Genomic DNA, 19057 nt, shown 5'->3' with positions numbered 1-19057 from the left:
CACTCTTGTCTGGAACAAAGTGAAATAGGTATCTACCACCTGAGTCAGTAACTAGAGAAAAATGTTCTTCTTTGACAAAGACAAGGGAAACATTTGTCATTAAATTCCGTTAATACTTTTGTATTATCTTTTCTGCCATTAAAAAAATACAGGAAACCTCATGCTCAAGATCTTTATCAAGTTTTTTGCTTAATTCCTATGCTAACTTTTCTTGTGCCTTTTTAACCTTGTTGTGATCAATAATTAGCAATGTATTATTCTTTGTTATATTTCTAGCATCAAATAGTGCTGCTGTTGCTATTTCCATGGTTTCCATTAAATCTGTGTGATGTCTCATACTAGCAATTGCAATGTTTGTTATGTCCATCCTATTATATACTTTTACACTAATCTTGGAAGGTTCTGAATTTTTAGAAAAATCTGGTTCTGAAAGTTTTTCAATCTAGAGTTAAAGGCAATCTTATTGATATGACTTGATGAAGCTGAGTTCTAATGCAGGAATTTTATTTTCTCGCACACACATGCATTTAACATTTAACATGCACTTAACATTTAACATGCATTTAACATTTAGACAAATGCATTTAACATTTAACATGCACTTGCTTTTTACAGTCATGGTTACAACCATACTTTGAACAAAACATTATTTCACATTTACAAGATAAAATATTAACGAGTTTGTCCATTTTTGAAATGAACTTCTCCTTTATTGATTTTTTAACATTTCTAAGACTAAATTTAACTGCAGTTTCCCAAAGATACTTAAGTTTAGCTTTAATCCTGAATTCTTGAATTATTACTGGATGTACAAACTTGCAATTAGCTTTTTCCCACTGAGAAGATAAGGCTGGAGTCTCATATCAGTAACCAGTTTATCTCTAAGGCTCATATCAGTAACTAGTTTATCAACAGTATAGTTTCTTTTATTTTGATTACTTGTCTTTCTCAAAACAAATCCCATATCGTAAAATATCCCGTGCAGTAGGGAACACAGATGGTAAAAGTTGTTTTCTTTTACCAATAAATTTACTTAAGCAAGTAGCTGATGTATGTCTTATTTTTTTTTGGTGTCATTAAAGTTAATTTTAATTAAATACTGGTTAAATATAATTTGTAAGTTGTTATACTCTGATAAAAGTATTTTTACTATTTTTAACAAATCTTAAAAACTAAATCCTAATAAGTCCGAAATAAATTTCATCCACTTAAGTTTCTTTTAAAATGGAAATGCAAAGTACATCATTATTTTAAATATTTTTGAAACATGTCTCCTGCCTAATAGTTTATTTATTGGATTACAATATAATAAGTATGTTATAAAAAAAATGTTTGTGAAGTAAAAGAAACTTTATAAATGCAAATATATTTTAAAAAGTTTATTTTAAAGTTAAAATTACAGTTGTTAATATGTAATAAAAAATTTTATGATTTTTTAATAGCATTTTTTAGCGTGCATTATAATAAAAATAAATAAAGTTAATTGTACATTGAAACATACTATTAAAAAAAGATTTTCACATTATATTTTGATTTGGTATTTTAAATTGATAAATATTATGTTTTAAGTATAATTTTTTTAAATTTAAATACTCTTCATGCGGTTTAAAGTGTAAAGCATATTTGTATTTTGAAAATTATAAGTGTTATAAAATATTATAAAGTTGTTTTTGTTTACTATCAAAAAAAGAATTGGCATTTTTTTGTAAATTTATTTCGATCTAATAATTTTCATCGCAACAATGGGTATTGGTGTTAACGCATTTTGGCAAAGTCATTTACTAAATCTTCTTGACCCAACAATTTAACTAATTTAGGCTTGAAAGCCATCGCCATTAAAATTTGTTCTCTCGTTACCACAAATTGTTCTGAGATAAACTTTCACACATTTTCAAACTAAAAAACATTGTTCATTTGATGCTGTGATAGCAGGTAATGTCAACAAAATTTTAATTAATTCTATAACTTCTGAATATGCATGTATCAATTGTTGCAAATTTTGATGTAAATCAAAAATATCAATAACTTTTCCTTTAGTCTGACAATTTATCTCCTAGAATGATATGGCAGCTAGTATTTGTGATTAGAAAAACTTCATTTAAATGACTTGAATAATAATTTTTCATGGTTTTCACATTTTTCAACATCTAATTAGTATTTCTAATTGTTATGGACAAATGCTTGAATTGCATTTAAAAAGTAACTCATTTTCTATACAAGCCTATTAAATTCTTCAACAAAATAAATATTTTGATATAAATAATAAATATTCTTTTAAAAAAGATGAGTTTTTTGTCATTTAGCAGCATTTTGAATTAAAACATATCAATACAGACAGATGTTAAACTTGTGATTTCCTAAATAAACACTCCACTCAGTTTCAGATCTCAAACCTTCAAAGTCTTTAAGGGTAACACCAATAGACTGTTAGACATGCAAAAGTTGACCTTTAAAATCAGACCTTCTAATTGAAGCAATTCAGGTAATGAGCTGGTTTTTGATAATACTTTTTCCAAGATATGTAAATACAAGATGAATGATAGTGATTTGATTTTTATTTGTTCCAAATTGCCACTAACCATTCATCATAGTTATTGGATTCCATTTCCCCAGAACAGCAAGTAATACCTGGTAACAGTATAATTTTATTAATTGATCTGTACCAGTATAATCAACAAGTTGCTGTCGTTCTTTTCAGCGATAACACTTCCTTATATCCCATGTACCTTTTGAGCAGCCACAAACATCTTGTGTTTACTGTTGGCTATTACAAATTTTCAATGGTGTCTTAAAGTCTGTTATATTATGAAGTTCTTTTATGATGGAACTTGTTGTAATTAAAACATGATTTTATCTGTGGGAGAAACAATGGATATATGTCAAATGTGATCCACATTCTTTAATCCTGCCCTGAACGCTATTAGCAATTCATTACACCAGCACCATAATAACATTGGCAACATAATAGTTTCAGTCTATTCCTATATAAACTACTTTGTCATAAATTAAGTTTACAAGTGGTTTGGTATTGAGAGCACTCATGAAACATTCCAATTACTCTCTTTCCCATAAAAGTAACGAGTAATTAATGTTAGTTGTTCCTTTTTTAAAATTTGTTTATTTCATCAACAAGAACTGAAAAGAACTGAGAAGCTTTAATTTTTTCAGCTATTTTTTTGACCTTTATACAAAAACTTTGATCAAGTCATTTTAGTAATTGTGGGACGAGTTTGATCCCCACCACATCCCTGGTAGTACCGCGCTCAACTTGTTTCTCCACGCAGCAGCCTTGTTCGTCAAGTTTCGTGTTTCGGAGTTATAGAGTTGAGAGAGGGTTATAACCACAATTAAGTAGCCTTCTCCTCTGTAGTGGCCTTTTGCGCCTTGGGAAGGTGAGTTAACACAAAAAAATAATAATAATAATTATGTGTAATGTCCATAGCGGCATTCTAAACTTTATCTTTAGATTTTTATCTGTTTCCGCAAACTTATTATCTCATAAAATTCCCTTTGTTTTCTGATTCTCCAGTTTCATTGTGGCCTCAAAATGCAATACCTTGATAAACAAGGAATCTAGTAGCATAAGAATACTAGATATGTCTCCAGTTTTCTTTTACTTTTATTATGTTATTCAAACAATGTTTTCATATCTTTCCTCTTTGAAAAACCTATATCAATAATGCCTTTTTAAGAGTATCCTATTTTAATCAACTTATCAATATCCATATAAGGTGAAAATTTGTGGTTGGGAAAAAATTTACTTTCAATACTCTTTGTACAGGTTTTTTATAAGAAAGTGGAGTGGCCAGTTTTTGTATAGTTTTTATAATTATTTATAAAGTTATAGTTATATATAAAGTTTTAATTTGAGAATCCAAATAATAAATTTGATTTATCAAATTAAAATATTTAGATACTGATTTTTGACAAACTATAACAAAATATAACAATTATATATATATATATATATATATATATATATATATATATATATATATATATATATATATATATATATATATATATATGTATGTATGTATGTACATATGTATGTACATATGTATGTATATATGTATATATAAATATATATATATATATGCTCTCACCCTCTCCCACACTCCTCTAAAGTGATCTGTTTATTTATTAAAAAATGAAATTTTTTAATGAATAAACAGATAGCTCTTGTAAAAACTGAAAGCCTACTTAAAAAGTTGTTTTAAGGAGCAGCTAGCATGGTCGTCATGTTCCTTTTAGGCAAGTTGTTCTCTGCTCTTGCACTCATTTACTCCTGCTGAGGCCTATATATATATATATGTATATATATATATATATATATATATATATATATATATATATATATATATATATATATATATATATACACACACACACACATATACACACATATATACATTATTCTGTTATATTTTGTTATAGTTTGTCAAAAATCAGTATCTAAATATTTTAATTTGATAAATCAAATTTATTATTTGGATTCTCAAATTAAAACTTTATATATAACTATAACTTTATAAATAATTATAAAAAACTATACAAAAACTGGCCACTCCACTTTCTTATAAAAAACCTGTACAAAAAGTATTGAAGCAGTAAATGGAATATGAAATATTTATTATAGGATTTTATAAAATTTGTAAAAATACTTTACAAAGAGTAACCCATTGCTATTGCCTCAGTAGTTCCATTATTAAAGAGATATTTGGCTCATAAAAATGGATAATATACATAGACAAACTCTTCATAAATTTACAAACAAAACAATTGTTTGTGCTGAATGAATTGACCTATGTTTTGGCATCTATTTTGTATCATCATCATCAGCAGCATCAAAATACTTATAATATGTTGTATTGTTATCATACATTTAAAAATTTTTTGCTCTTACATTTAGGTAATCCAGGTTTATTGTATGACATGGTTCATTCTAAGATTTTAAGTTTACCTGATGACTTTCTTTTGTTCCCTGCTCATGACTACAAAGGTAAAGACTCTTTGTGTTTTTTAATTATTTTTTTTTGATTATGATTGATAGTGTTAGGGTCAAATATGTTTGATTTAATATAATTACTAATTCAAATACATTCATTCTAGGTTAATAACTAAAGATTAACTTTTATTAACTTTTTTTATTACTTAAATCTAATTTAAACTTAATTGTAACTTAATTGTAACTTAAATCTAATTCAAACTTAATTGTATTTTACAAGAAAATTATTTCTTCAAATAGTTTTTCTTATTGTATTTTTAATTTTTTTTCTAACCTAATATGAAGTAATTGACAAAGAATTACTGTAACTATTTGATGAACAATTAAAAAAACTTGTAGGACAATACTGATAAAATGGCATACTAAAAAGAAGAATGAAAGTCTTTTTACAAATTTCAATTACGGTCTTAAATTATTTTAGTGTTAAAAATGAAAAAAATTATTTGTTACAACAACACTAAAAAAATTTTTTTGTGTGTTGTGTTGTAATATTGTTTTTCCCAAAAAAACAATATTAAATGCAGATATTTTTTTTGTCCATCTAGTTTATGTAACAACAAATACATTTTAATCAAATACAAATACAACAATATAGCCTACTGTTAACAAATACAAATACAAGTATGTATTTGACCCCAGCCCTGATAATTGATATATGCAAGATTTTTAATTTGGTAAAAAAAACCTTTAAAAAAATTGAAAAATTTTTGTTTACTTTTTTGAATTATCTGATTAACAATTTAAAACTAAAAGAATAGGCTAAAAATTATTACACAAAAAAACTTTATAGATTAAATTTAAAAAAAATACTCATTTAATAAAATAACTGACAGGAAAAATCTTTTTTTATATTAATATTTCTATATAGTTTGTGTATATGTATATATATAAATATATATATATATATATATATATATATATATATGTGTGTGTATATATATATACAGGACTTGTGATGAAGAAAATCGTGAAGCGTGTTATATCACGCTCGTAAAATTATATGTTGTCATTGAACGCAATTATGGGTGCTCAGGGTCAGGGCTGCAAGTGCTATCTTGAAATTTGAAAATTGCGGAAGACTGTGTTTATAAAAAGCTTTCTATTTGTTATACAACTTTCATTCGTCAATGTTTGAAGTAGTATCTACAACAGTGCATTTATACTACTTCAACAATGTAGTTTTTTATACTTCCCAACTTCTTGTTTTTTATTTGCACCAGATCGCTATTTTTTAAAACTATTAACGATTAAAAAAAACGCAATTAAACAAAAACGCAATTGCTTAATAAGTTCTTATAGTATTGAAGGATAAATTTTGTTGCTGAAATTTTTTGCTTTCGTTGTCTTGATATGTATTTAAAATGCTGTTAACTTAATATTTACAATTAACTGTTTTTATATTTCTTGATATTTTTTTAATAATTAATTTTTTTTGTAAATTAATTAATAATTATTAAATATATTTTTTTATAATTTCTTATTTAAATAAAGATTTTTTTGTCATCAAAAAATTAGTAGATTATAATACAAGAATAATTTGAAATTCTTCTTCAAAACTATTAGATGTAAGTTAAATAACAGATTTTCCCCTCAACTGTTGTCAGCGGTCTTTCCTCTTTTTCATTTTTGAAATTGAATGCTGCTAATTTGTCAGTCATATCTTTATCAGCACTGTCTATTTCATCATCGTCATCAAGAACTTGGTTTGGAATTAATGATGCTGTTGTCATATAGTCATCTGGGTCGTCATCAACCTTAAATAATCGTCTCTTATTCAAATAAATATCTTTTGCTTGCTTTTTTATAAGGATTATTTTTTCTTTTGATCAGCTTCCATTGTTTCCTAATATCATAATGCTATCATTTAATGAAAAAAAAAAATGAAAATGAAAAAACAATAAAAAAGGGTTAACAATTTTTAACTGTTACGTTACGTAAGCGTCGTTAGTTAAAAACATAAGTTTTAAGTGCATCATTAAAAAAAGAATTCTCTAGAAAAAAAGAATGCTACAACATTGCTAAAAAAAAGATTATTTTACTTAATTAATTTTTTAATTTTTTTCTTTTTCATTTACATTTTTTTTTCAAGTTAACATTTTTTTTAACTTTATCTTAGTTTAGTTTTTTTAGTGCATTTTTGAAATAATTCAACATTTAATATTAACATAAACCTTATCATCAAGCAAATGTGTAAATACTTGTTGGCCAAATTGTTGAAACAAAATATAATAATGGTGTGCAATAGCATGCCTTCCTGGTCAAGCCTGCAACAAACAACACTTTAGCCCAGCTCAAATTTAAGAAATTGGAATCTGGTAATTAAGAATAAAAATTCTTTATTTCAAAGATAATAAATTATTATTACTATAGAGGATTTTGTCTTTATTCCATCGGTTGAGGTTCACTCTCACATCTTATTGCAGTAAGGTGAGATGCTTTTTCTAAATGTCTTTGAATTGTGTGGTTTGTCACAAAATTTGTCCCAAACCGTAAATAAACCGTAAAGCACCTTGTCGTATCAAGCCTTTACAACCTTGTAATACCGCTTCCCTATTTCTTGTACAAACTTTGCAGTATATTTCAATAACGTATGTAATTTCAGTTCTAAAACCCTTTCAATATTCCATTTCATAAATGTTGACAACATTACTTTGTTTCCTTTTGGAATATCCTTGATTGTGGACATTCTAAACAGCAGAGACATTTTTAATTAATTTAAGATAAATATTAGTTAATAAAAAGCCTATACAATAAACAAAAACGAATTTTAAAAAATCTCTTTATTATGAAAATTTATTTTTATTATAAAACGATGTGTGGAATATTATTAACAATAAATCAAATAAATCTTATTTGACATTTTTACAAAATTAAAAATATTCAGAAGCTTTAACTTTCTTATAGTTATTTCCTAATTTTCTATTCCCATTTCATTTGCACATTTTTATATTCACATTGTGTTTCCACACGCACTTGGTTAAAATAGTTAACATTCCATTATTAAAATTAGCTGTAACGACTTCAAACTGTTCATTTATTATGTTAATGCAAAAAGAAAAAAAAATTCTGACAAAACAGCAAAACAGAAACATGCAGAAAGCGAGTGATGTAATGACGTATTTTATTTAAGTACTTCATATAAGGATATAAGTATAAGGAAGATGGAGTTTTACTCTCAAATCAACAAGTTTTATCATTACCTAAAAAAATTTAATTATAAATATTTTATTAAAAAACCATATAAAAACTTTTTTTTTCCATCCCAAACTTTTGAACGAGCGTGATTTTATATTCTCGTTATAAGCTGAGCGAGCGTTTATCGCCTAGAAGGTTTAAAAATACCATTTACAGGTGTGTCTCATGAGCATGGCGCGATCGTGCCCGCTTCATCAGAAGTCCTATATATATATATATATATATATATATATATATATATATATATATATATATATATATAATATATATATATATATATATATATATATATTCTGTATATATTGCCATACTGTCATAAGTAAAATCTGATCTTAAAAAAAAGTGATCCTATTTAATACATGACCTCTCAGCGCTGGCTAAAAATGAAGTTTTTCAACCCCGGTCCTAGCTAAATAATATTAGTAGGGGTTATTTGTTAGGCTAGGGTTTGATCATGTCTTTCAGAGCAATCTCTGAGTTCACTTGTGTTCCTTAAATTTTATTATAATAAAAATTAATGATAGAAATCAGGGTGTTTTTTGTAAGTTTCATGAGAAACAGAAATTTTTTTTTTTTTAATTTAAAACAGCTGTTTTCTAAAACTGTTTTTGAGAAACTCTAGCTGTTGTTGTTTGTGCATTGTTGTAAGGCATGATATCATTTCAGAATTTATAGTCTAATGTGTTATTGATGAAGAAGTTAAGTACTTGCTTTGAAAACAAGGGATTAGGGTTTAAACATTTGTTTAAACCCTAATTTCTGGTTTATAAAAGTATGTATAGAATGTGGCAATCTAATCTCTGGTTTTTAAAGTATGTGTTATACACATACTTTAAAAACCAGAGAACTTTGTGGCACCTAGTAAGAAATTAGTAAAAACCTATTTTTTTTTTATGATTTTGTCTTATTTTTCAATTTTAAGTAAGTTTTTGTACAGAAAAAGGGGTTTTATCATTAAAAACTTAGGTTCCTTTGCTTCCATTATATTAATTTTAAGATTTTCTTTCATAAACCCACAGAATCTACAAAAATATCACTAAAGATTCCAGAAGAAATCATTGTAAACCTGTTGTTTTTTTAATGATTTTAACTTATTTTTTAATTTTAAGTAAATTTTTGTACAGCAAAACTCAGTATATATAATTTATACAATTTATACAATATATATAAACCCACAGAATCTACAAAAATATAACAAAAGATTCCAGAAGAAATCATTGTAAACCTGTTGTTTTTTTAATGATTTTAACTTATTTTTTAATTTTAAGTAAATTTTTGTACAGCAAAACTCAGTATATATAATTTATACAATTTATACAATATATATAATTTAATATCAGTAGTAAGTCTCACATTTTTGTCACCATAATTTAAATATATTTTTACATTTAGGAAATATGGTCACTAGTGTTGCTGAGGAAAAATTGTATAATCCCAGATTAACCAAAAGTAAAGAAGAGTTTATTGAAATCATGAAAAATTTGGGTCTTGCATATCCCAAACAAATTGGTTAGAATTTTTTTTTGTTTTTTTTTTTGCTGAAGTTGTCAAACCTTCTGCTTACAACTTTTTAACTGAAAATAGTGCTCTTATAAAAAATGTTTATATATATATATTTTTTGTCATTTAAAAATAATTACAATAAGAAATACATACATGAAAAATTTACATGATCAGGGCAAAAAGAAAATTTTAGTTGTTTAACCACTAAGTCCTATAAAAGTAATGTAATTACAAATCATATATATATATATATATATATATATATATATATATATATATATATATATATATATATATATATATATATATATAAATACATATATATATATATATATATATATATATATATATAGAACCCTTAGATGTTGTCCGAAAGTTTTTTCGATATTTTGTTGACAAAAAGTAAAAATTAAAATGCAAGACCGGAATTTTTTTTTTTTTAATAATGATAGACTGCCTGCCCCAACCAAACCCTCAGTCGATGTAGCAGCACTCCCTTGCGGGTCAGGCTATTTGTCAGTCGATGTAGCAGCACTCCCTTGCGAGTCAGGCTATTTGTCAGTCGATGTAGCAGCACTCCCTTGCGAGTCAGGCTATTTGTCAGTCGATGTAGCAGCACTCCCTTGCGAGTCAGGCTATAAGATAGTCGATGTAGCAACACTCCGCGCATGATTTACAGTAAAAAAAATAAAAATAAAAACATTTTATTAAAAAAAATAAAAATAAAAACATTTTATTAAAAAAAAATTAAAATAAAAACATTGTTTATATTGTTAAAAACATTCAAAATGTTATAAAAACATTCAGAATGTTTTTAAAAACATTCTGGTCAATTAAATTAGCGTTTTTGTGGTTTTTTTAAAAAACGATTAATTTGTAATTAAATTAATGGTTTTTACTTTCGTCCAACACGGAAATGTTGGACGAAAGTCAAAAGTAATTAAAAGTGACGTATGTGTTGGCGTAAGAATCACTTTTTTCCTTCCGCTCTTCCTAAAGCCAACAAACTATAGAACTATTTTTATATATATATATATATATATATATATATATATATATATATATATATATATATATATATATATATATATATATATATATATATATATATATATATATTGGGGTGTTGCAAAAAACAACAATTTTGAAAATAATCTGCTCCCACTCCCTAAATGTGTTCTATATATAATACAAAAACACTAGGTTTAAAATTTTTTTGAATAAAAAATATTTTAAGGGGTTCCTCAAACCCTCGAATATTTAAAAAAAAAAAAGGTTTTTCCAAACGTTTTTTTGTATTATATGTTAACCTGGTACTCAAGTGAAGCAAAATTATATAAAAATTTCAAAAATAATATTTATTTTGAAAAAATTTTAACTTATTTATCAAAATTATCATAAAAAAACATAAAAAATGCATTTTTTTTTTCATTTTTTGTCAATTTTTTATGTAATAAAACCAAAAAAAACAATTTTTTTTTAAATGAATATTATTTTTAAAATTTTTATATAATTTCGCTTCATTTGAGTACATGGTTGACATATTTTTGAAAAACTTTTTTTTTGAAAATATTACGGACCTATTAAATATTCAAGGGTCTTGAGATAAGTCACTTACCCAGATTGTTAACTTTGTGACATATTTCAGACAACCTAAATCATTTAAACATAAACAATAGTGTTTTCAAGTAAGTGGTTAAACCATCTTGCTATCTTCTACTTCTACGTAATCTTCTACCCTGATCGTCCTTCTTCTTCTTCTACGTAAGATCCACCTTAGTATTGTACTTTTCACAACCTTATGGCTGACTGAGATTGCTTTTGTGATTTTTTTCCTAATACTTCTTGGCGTGATGTATTTTGTTTTTGTTGAAATTTGAGCCACTTATGTAATCAAATGGGTTTATATCTTTTTGTTGGTTTTTAATTCAAACATCATTCTACCCATAGTAAACTTTTTCTTGTGCAGATGCTATTTACTAATGTAATCATTTTTTCTATTTTTAAGAAAACAACTTTTTCATAAAATAATCTTTTTATCATCGCAAGAAATTGATGCAAAAAGGTTTTTTTCTAATGTTTGTTCTAAAATTCATTAAAGATTACTAAATCTTGTACTCTGAGCAGTTCTAGAGACTATTGAAACATAGTGTCATTAACAAATGCAATTCCAACATTCCATTTTTTATTTTTTTATTTTTTTTAATTATAATTTACCTCCCCAAGGCCGAGGAGGCTACTTGTGGTTATAACCCTCTCTCAACTCTATAACTCCGAAACACGAACCTTGACAAACAAGGCCGCTGCGCGGAGAAACAAGTTGAGCGCGGTACTACCAGGAACGTGGTGGGAAACTTATGGGTCAGATCTTATTATCTTTCCCATGATAATGAGTATTATATTTAAGGCACAGTAAGCTACACATAAGACAGAATTTATTTACGTTTGCGAAAAACTTTTCTTCTGATTCACTTATTAAAACTAATGACCACACTTTTCTTAACATCCATTACACGAAGTTTAATCCATTGTTAGACATCTTAATCACTCGGACTTCCATTGTTAAAAATTTTTCTCACTTGAATTTTCTATAGTTTGCGGTATGGACAACATTTCTGTCACATTCTTGAAAAATTGTTTTCCAGAACTCACCTCAATACTCTCTAAACATTTTTACAAATATTTAAATAAGTAAAAAATTACGGTTTGTTCTGAAAATTCAGTTTTATAAAAGAGGATATGGTTTTTTTTTTCGTTTTAAACGCAAAGATAGTTAAGGTAAAAATCGGAGATCACAAAGGTTTAAAGTTTATCGTTTTTTCTTTTTTTAGATGTAGCTGTTCCTTGGAATTTAAAATGCGGACCTAGTCAATTGGGGCAAACTTTGGAAGAGCGTATTGCAAGTGTTTAAGTTATACTTTGCAAAGTATTTTTTTAAACGTATTAAAAGTTTGTGTAAAATAATTTTAGTACAACCTTTAAAATCTTTTTGTATTTTTAAAATTTTTGAATTTCTGGTATTGTATTTTTACATTTATTGCATTATGTATTTATAATATACTAATAAAACAACGCTTTATATTTAATTTTTATTTGTAGATAAATATATTTTATAGCATTTATTATAATATCGTTTAGTTGAAATACACTTGATAAACTGTATTATTGTACTAGTAAGATTTAATTGCAAAATATTTTGTTCTTGTTTTGGTCAAATATTAGAATATTTTGTTTGATGGCGCAACTGCACTAGATTTTGCTTTAACTGGCGAAACAATGTTTAATATGCAGTTCCCTGTCAAAAGGTTCCTATAGAAATAATATACATTTTTATATGAAATTAGAACAAGATTTTGTATGAGGTAATCCTATTGAATACATCTTGCAAGAATTCCTATAGGTTTAGAAATCAAATAAAGTCCTGTTCCAAAATCTTGTAGGAGTCATACCCTATAAGATATCGGATATAAAATCATGCTATAGCTTTGTATCTACAGGAATCCTAAATATTCCTGTTCCAAAATCATATAAGAATATATTTTTGTACTTCTATAATCCTATACACCCTATGTATGAAAAACCTATTGGTTTGTTTATATAGAAGTCCTGTAAATCTAAATCTTATAGAATTTTTGTAGTTTATATAGGATATTACAATGAAACAATCATATTGTAAATTCACTCCTACACCGTACATCAAAAAGTCTTTTAGTATCTTATTGGTCGTATTGGATTCCTATAGGATTCCTTCACACATCCTATAGGTTCTATAAGATTCTCATAGGACCATTAAGATACCTAAAGGAATCCTATAGCGTTCTTAAAGGCATCTTATAGGTTCTATAGGATTACTATAGGGCCAATAAATTTGCTATACTCTAGTCAAAAAGTTGCATATGATCCTATAGGTCATATAAGATATGCAGAACCAAAGGATTGCTATTAGATAAATACTGTACTCCTATAAAAATTGTAAATTTTTTAAAGATCTATAGGACTGCCATAGGAACTAACTAATATTAGATAAAAATTACTCAACAATATTATGTCCCAGGGGCGCCGCCAGTATTTTTTGGTCTTTGAGATAGCTAACTTTCAGACATGGAGCTAACTCCAAACATTTATATGTTTATACTTATGTCAAATAAGGATGCTTTGCAAAAATTGCGATGGTTGGAGCTTGGGAACAAAAAAGCCCCAAAATTTGTCCCCCCCCTGCCCCAAACGTGAGAGCAACAAGTTAATGAAATATTTTTTGTACTATTTTCAACTAGACTTATATTCATCGATGAATTTTAAGTTTCATAGTATTATCTCTCAGCGTTCAAAAATTATGACAATATAAATTTTGCAACCCCCTAAAATTGAGAGGGGTTTAAACTTTACATGGTCATAATTTTTTAACGCTAAAAATTTTTTCGATGAATATAAGTCTAGTTTAAATGTAAGATTCCTTTCATAATTGACCAATAACTTTCAATAATTTGCTGTTCAGGAAAATTTGGACGATTTGCTTCCTTAGGAACAAGCTCGATGTCATTTTGTTCATACTTTTCTAGAGTCTTCTTAGAGTAGTGGATTATAGCCAAATCAGTAAAAAATATTGTTTGTATATCATCCTTTTTAATAAATGGCAAAAAGGCATTTCTTTAAGTATTTTTTTGTAATCTAATTCTTTTTTTCGACATTATTTGCTGACTTATTTTAATCTAATAACGATAATAGCCAATACTTATTACCTTTAGAACCAAACAACAACACATTAGCTAACGGATGCAAAAAATCTTTAAAGATATGTTAGTTAGTGTTTAAGTAATTAACGAATCAAGGGTGCTGATTTTTGTCGGGTTCAACTGGTATATTGGTTATTGGTTCGCGTTTAATCGATATGTCAATTGAACACGATGAAATATGTACGCAATTTTTAAGGATTATAAAAAATCAAAATGTAAAATTTCTATTTAACCAGATATCAAGCGAGGTATTTCAAATTTTTCAACGAGTCTGATCAAAACAGTTCCTTTTAAAATATATTCTGCATTTTAAGTAAAATTGAAATTAAATAATTGAAACTATACGAGTTAATGTTGTTAAAAACGTTAATATTTGTTTCTTTTGCTCGATGAGAAAAAAATTTTAACTTGCCATACTTTCCAATGTTTGTGTTTGTAACTTATATTAAACGTTAGAAACTAGAGACACGTCTAAAAGTTTATATTTATTATGAAAATATATTGGTTTTTTATGATTTTTTTTGTGAATAACTTTTTTTGGGAATAAGTTGGTTATAAAAATCAACTTCAAATAGTTTTGTTGAAAGTTTAAGGGTGGAATGCAAGTAGCGAACTTGAGTCACGTTTGGCTTGAACTTCACATTGTAACCAATAGCGGCAGAGTATGGGTTTTCCCCTCAAAAAATACTCTGCCGCTATTGGTTACAATGTAAAGTTCAAGTCGAATTTGACTTAAGTTTGCTTCTTGCATTCCACCCTAAATCTTACTCATTTCAAATCAAAACTAATATTTTAATTCTAAAATTTCATAAAGAAAAAACCAGTTAAAATAAAAGTAGCGAAATAAAGATCTTGAAAAGTATAGAACTTTTCATTACATTTAAATGTAATGAAAAGTTCTATACTTTTCAAGATCTTTATTTCGCTATTTTTATAACAAATAATATTTTATATCTTCATAACAAAATATTTTGTTATGAAAATTTTTATGAAGAAGTTTAAAAAACTTTTTTTTCTAGTTAGCTTTTTAATACCATAGTCATAAGAATACATAGTCTGGAAACACGGACCGTTTCCATTGTTTTTCGATTTTAACTTGAAAACTGCACAACGACCCGGCAAACCTGCACAAGTTTAAAAAATGGCATTATTTAACAGCGATTTCGAGATAAATAGTGATTTGGAATGTTTGTTTGACGTGGTTGAAGGAGGATTTTTGAACAATGACATTAACTTAATTACAGATATAGATTCTATTGTTTCTGATATTGATATTTATAGAGATAATGTCGAACAGCATGCATGCATTCAGTGTCCCAAAGTTTACAAGACAATTAGAGGTTTAAAGAGACACATTGCATCGAAGCATATTTTAGAGAGTTTTGAAATAGATTCTTCCAAAATGTATAATACGGAGAACTCGTCTAATACATTGTCACCACTAAAGCTGAAAAGCATAGTTGAAGAATGTGCAAGTTTATTGCAAATGGACATGTGTCTGCCATTTGATATAAGAAAACAGTTCTCATGCGAGAAATTTAGTTATTCATTAGATGATGCTGAAAATCTTTGGCAAAAGTTAAAACCAATAATAGAACAATTTAAAGGCAATAGTGATTTATTTTATCAAGAATATTATGGATTGTTGAGCGAAAATCTACTAGCTTCACACTTCAGCGATCTAGCTTTGAGTAATACACTACTCACTGAAATGTCTTCTCTTATATTAAACAATCTTTCTGATATAAAACCAAATACTATTGAATCTGTAAATACAACTCAGGAAATAACTGATATAGAGAGAAAGAGTTTACAATATCTTATTGGATATATTTTTCAGAGAGTGTATACTAAATTTAAAAGTAGTAAAAATGTATGTAAGTATAGCCAACAGTGTGTTTCAATTTTACTGCGCTGTAGGGTTATGGAAGATGATACTCAGACACTTGTAAATATTAGAGATAGAGGGGGTTTGTGGAAAGTAAACAATATAATTCAAGATCTTTTTCTGACATGTGAGAATATTTTTCGTAAAAAAACAACACAAGTTTTTTTAAAACTAGATCCTGAAGTTCTAATCGAGTCCATGTCTACAAATTATATTGTTTTATCCCTTTATAAACAAGTTTGCAATGATCCAGAATCAACTGAAGTTAGTAAGAATTTGCTAGAGCACTTAATTACATTATTTGTAAGAGTTCGTTCATTTTCTTATGCCAAAGATATTATTGAAAAACATAAGATGAGAAAGAAAACCTGTAAAACTCGTTCATTGCGATGCGAAATAAAGAAAGCAAGTGAAGGAAATTGACATAAATATTGAACATAAAAGGCTATTTTCATAGTCACATATCTTTTTAAAACATTAATGGCATAAAACTACTTTAATTCTGTTTAAAATTTTACTTAATATTTACTTAATTTATTAAAATAGTACTTCAATAAACTTTTTGTTAGCTTTTTGTTGTAAATCTCATAGTAAATTCAGGGTTATGATCAATTGCGTATTTATATATATATATATATATATATATATATATATATATATATATATATATATATATATATATATATATATATACGTAATTGATCATAACCCTGATCATTTAATATATATATATGTGTGTGTGTGTGTGTATATATATATATATATATATATATATATATATATATATATATATATATATATATATATATATATATCACACTGACATCACACTGATTAAGGGATAGACGAGGGTACATGCATAGACTGATTTAGGGAGAACCTGCAAGTAAGTTGTTAGCACATTGAAAGGTTTGGGTTAGGGCAGGGATCAGCTTTTTTTCATTATTTTTCCTTTTTCTAAAAAAACACTACTAAATAAACTAAAATTTTCTAAAAAAAAACACACTTAAAGAAAGGTAACATATTTTATCATGTTTTGCTCACTATAGTTGGCAAGAGTAAGTATATATATATATATATATATATATATATATATATATATATATATATATATATATATATATATATATATATATATATATATATATATATATATATAAAATAAAATGTCATTGTTTTCGTTGAAATAGGTTACACACCCCATGAACCTTGATTATACCTTAATTCCCTAATAAAAGTTTTTTTTTTTCTCAAAAAGTATATCAACCTGGGTCTCAAAAGAACCAGAATTTTATACAAATTTTAGAAATAATTGAAAAAAATCAATTTTTTTTAAACCAAAAATTATTAAGATCAAAATTATTAATAATTTTGTGACATTTAATAGCAATATCTTTCTAAAAAGATTTTCATAAGGAAGAATAAAAATATTTTTTTAATAATTAAAAAGAGCTATTTATATAAAAAAAATGTTTCTTTTTGCACCTCAATAACCTTACTCGCATGGGGCAATTTTCAGTTGCTACGGTACTGGCTGAGCCAATAAAATAAAATTTTATTGAAATGAATTAATTTTAGTTACGTTAAAGATATTCTTATGACTGTAGTGACAAAGTATTTCATCACTACATAGTCACACAAGTGATGAAGTACTTCATCGCTTTCATTTAACATATATTTTTTCAAAGCAAACTTTGATCACACCTGCGACCGTCGGTCACAGTCCCCCTTTATTTACTTATAAATAATTATGCAAGCAAATAGAAAACAAGCAAATGTTATTCCAAGTGAATTAAAATTATAAGTATTGATCTTGTTTATTTTAAATGTTTACTATACCTATGGCAGAATTAGTCTAAGACGTGGGGGGCAAGCTGACCCCCATGTCCCCTACAACAGTCAAACCGCGCCCCCTAAAATATTCAAAAAAATAATTTTTCTTTTAAATAACCCTCAGGAGGGGGTCCAAAATCAGTAGTTTAACTTACTTGAACTTGATGGAAGCCCGCCAATTTATTTTAATAAAATATGCCAATCGTATTTTGTTTAGAAATATTTTTTTGAAGAAAAACACAATGCCTTTATACTAATTCATTTATAGATACTCTTACCATTATAAATATAATGACAAATAATGCTTTTAAAACTTTGTGGTTATGAAAATAACCTTTTTATTTCAATTAATAAATGTGAAAAAGCAGAACTTAATGTTGGTTTGTAATTTGAATTAACTTTGAACTATTTTTTTTTCTTTTCGGTAAAGGATTATTTTCAATATCCATGATATTATTGTTAGTAGATTGAATGTTACCAGTAATTGGACGAACTGAAAATTGTGACTTGATTGTATTGTCATTGTAGCCAAAATCTTTGATAGATGGATTATCTTTTTTGCGACCAATTGCACGTTGTCTTCCAAAATAGTTTTCAAGGTCATCTTGGCAGAATCTTTCAGAAAATACAAATCGAACACCATTTTCAAGTAAAAATTTAACAACTTCTTTAAATGAATGCACTGTAATTTGCAAACCTTCATAAGTTTGAGAAGAAATAAACATTTTTGATTTTGAGCTCTCATCAAAACTTCCTTCTCGTTGATCTATAGATTCTTTCCACAATTTAAAGTATAAGAGGAAGTTATCTAACCAAGCAAATCTTGAATCATCTACTGATTCATAAGGTTTTAAAAATGGCTTTCTTTTTGTTATATGCTCAACACTGTTCTTTACA

At 26.5% G+C, this 19057-nt stretch overlaps 1 protein-coding gene across 5 annotated transcripts in view; it reads left to right on the top strand.

The window, feature by feature from the left end:
• The window catches only part of LOC136071931 (uncharacterized), a 35773-nt gene extending 22875 nt beyond the window's left edge, over positions 1–12898 (top strand). For all 5 annotated transcript variants that reach the window (XM_065797767.1, XM_065797769.1, XM_065797770.1 and 2 more), the window contains 3 exons: positions 4913–5002; positions 9596–9712; positions 12538–12898. In XM_065797767.1, the coding sequence (XP_065653839.1) occupies positions 4913–5002; positions 9596–9712; positions 12538–12617 (287 nt within the window). In that variant the 3' untranslated portion in view covers positions 12618–12898. The remainder of the gene's footprint in view (positions 1–4912; positions 5003–9595; positions 9713–12537) is intronic.
• The last annotated feature ends 6159 nt before the right edge of the window (positions 12899–19057 follow it).

Source organism: Hydra vulgaris, chromosome 05, assembly GCF_038396675.1.
Source record: "Hydra vulgaris chromosome 05, alternate assembly HydraT2T_AEP".
NCBI classification, from domain to species: domain Eukaryota; kingdom Metazoa; phylum Cnidaria; class Hydrozoa; order Anthoathecata; family Hydridae; genus Hydra; species Hydra vulgaris.
This window is presented reverse-complemented; position numbering and strand designations above follow the sequence as displayed.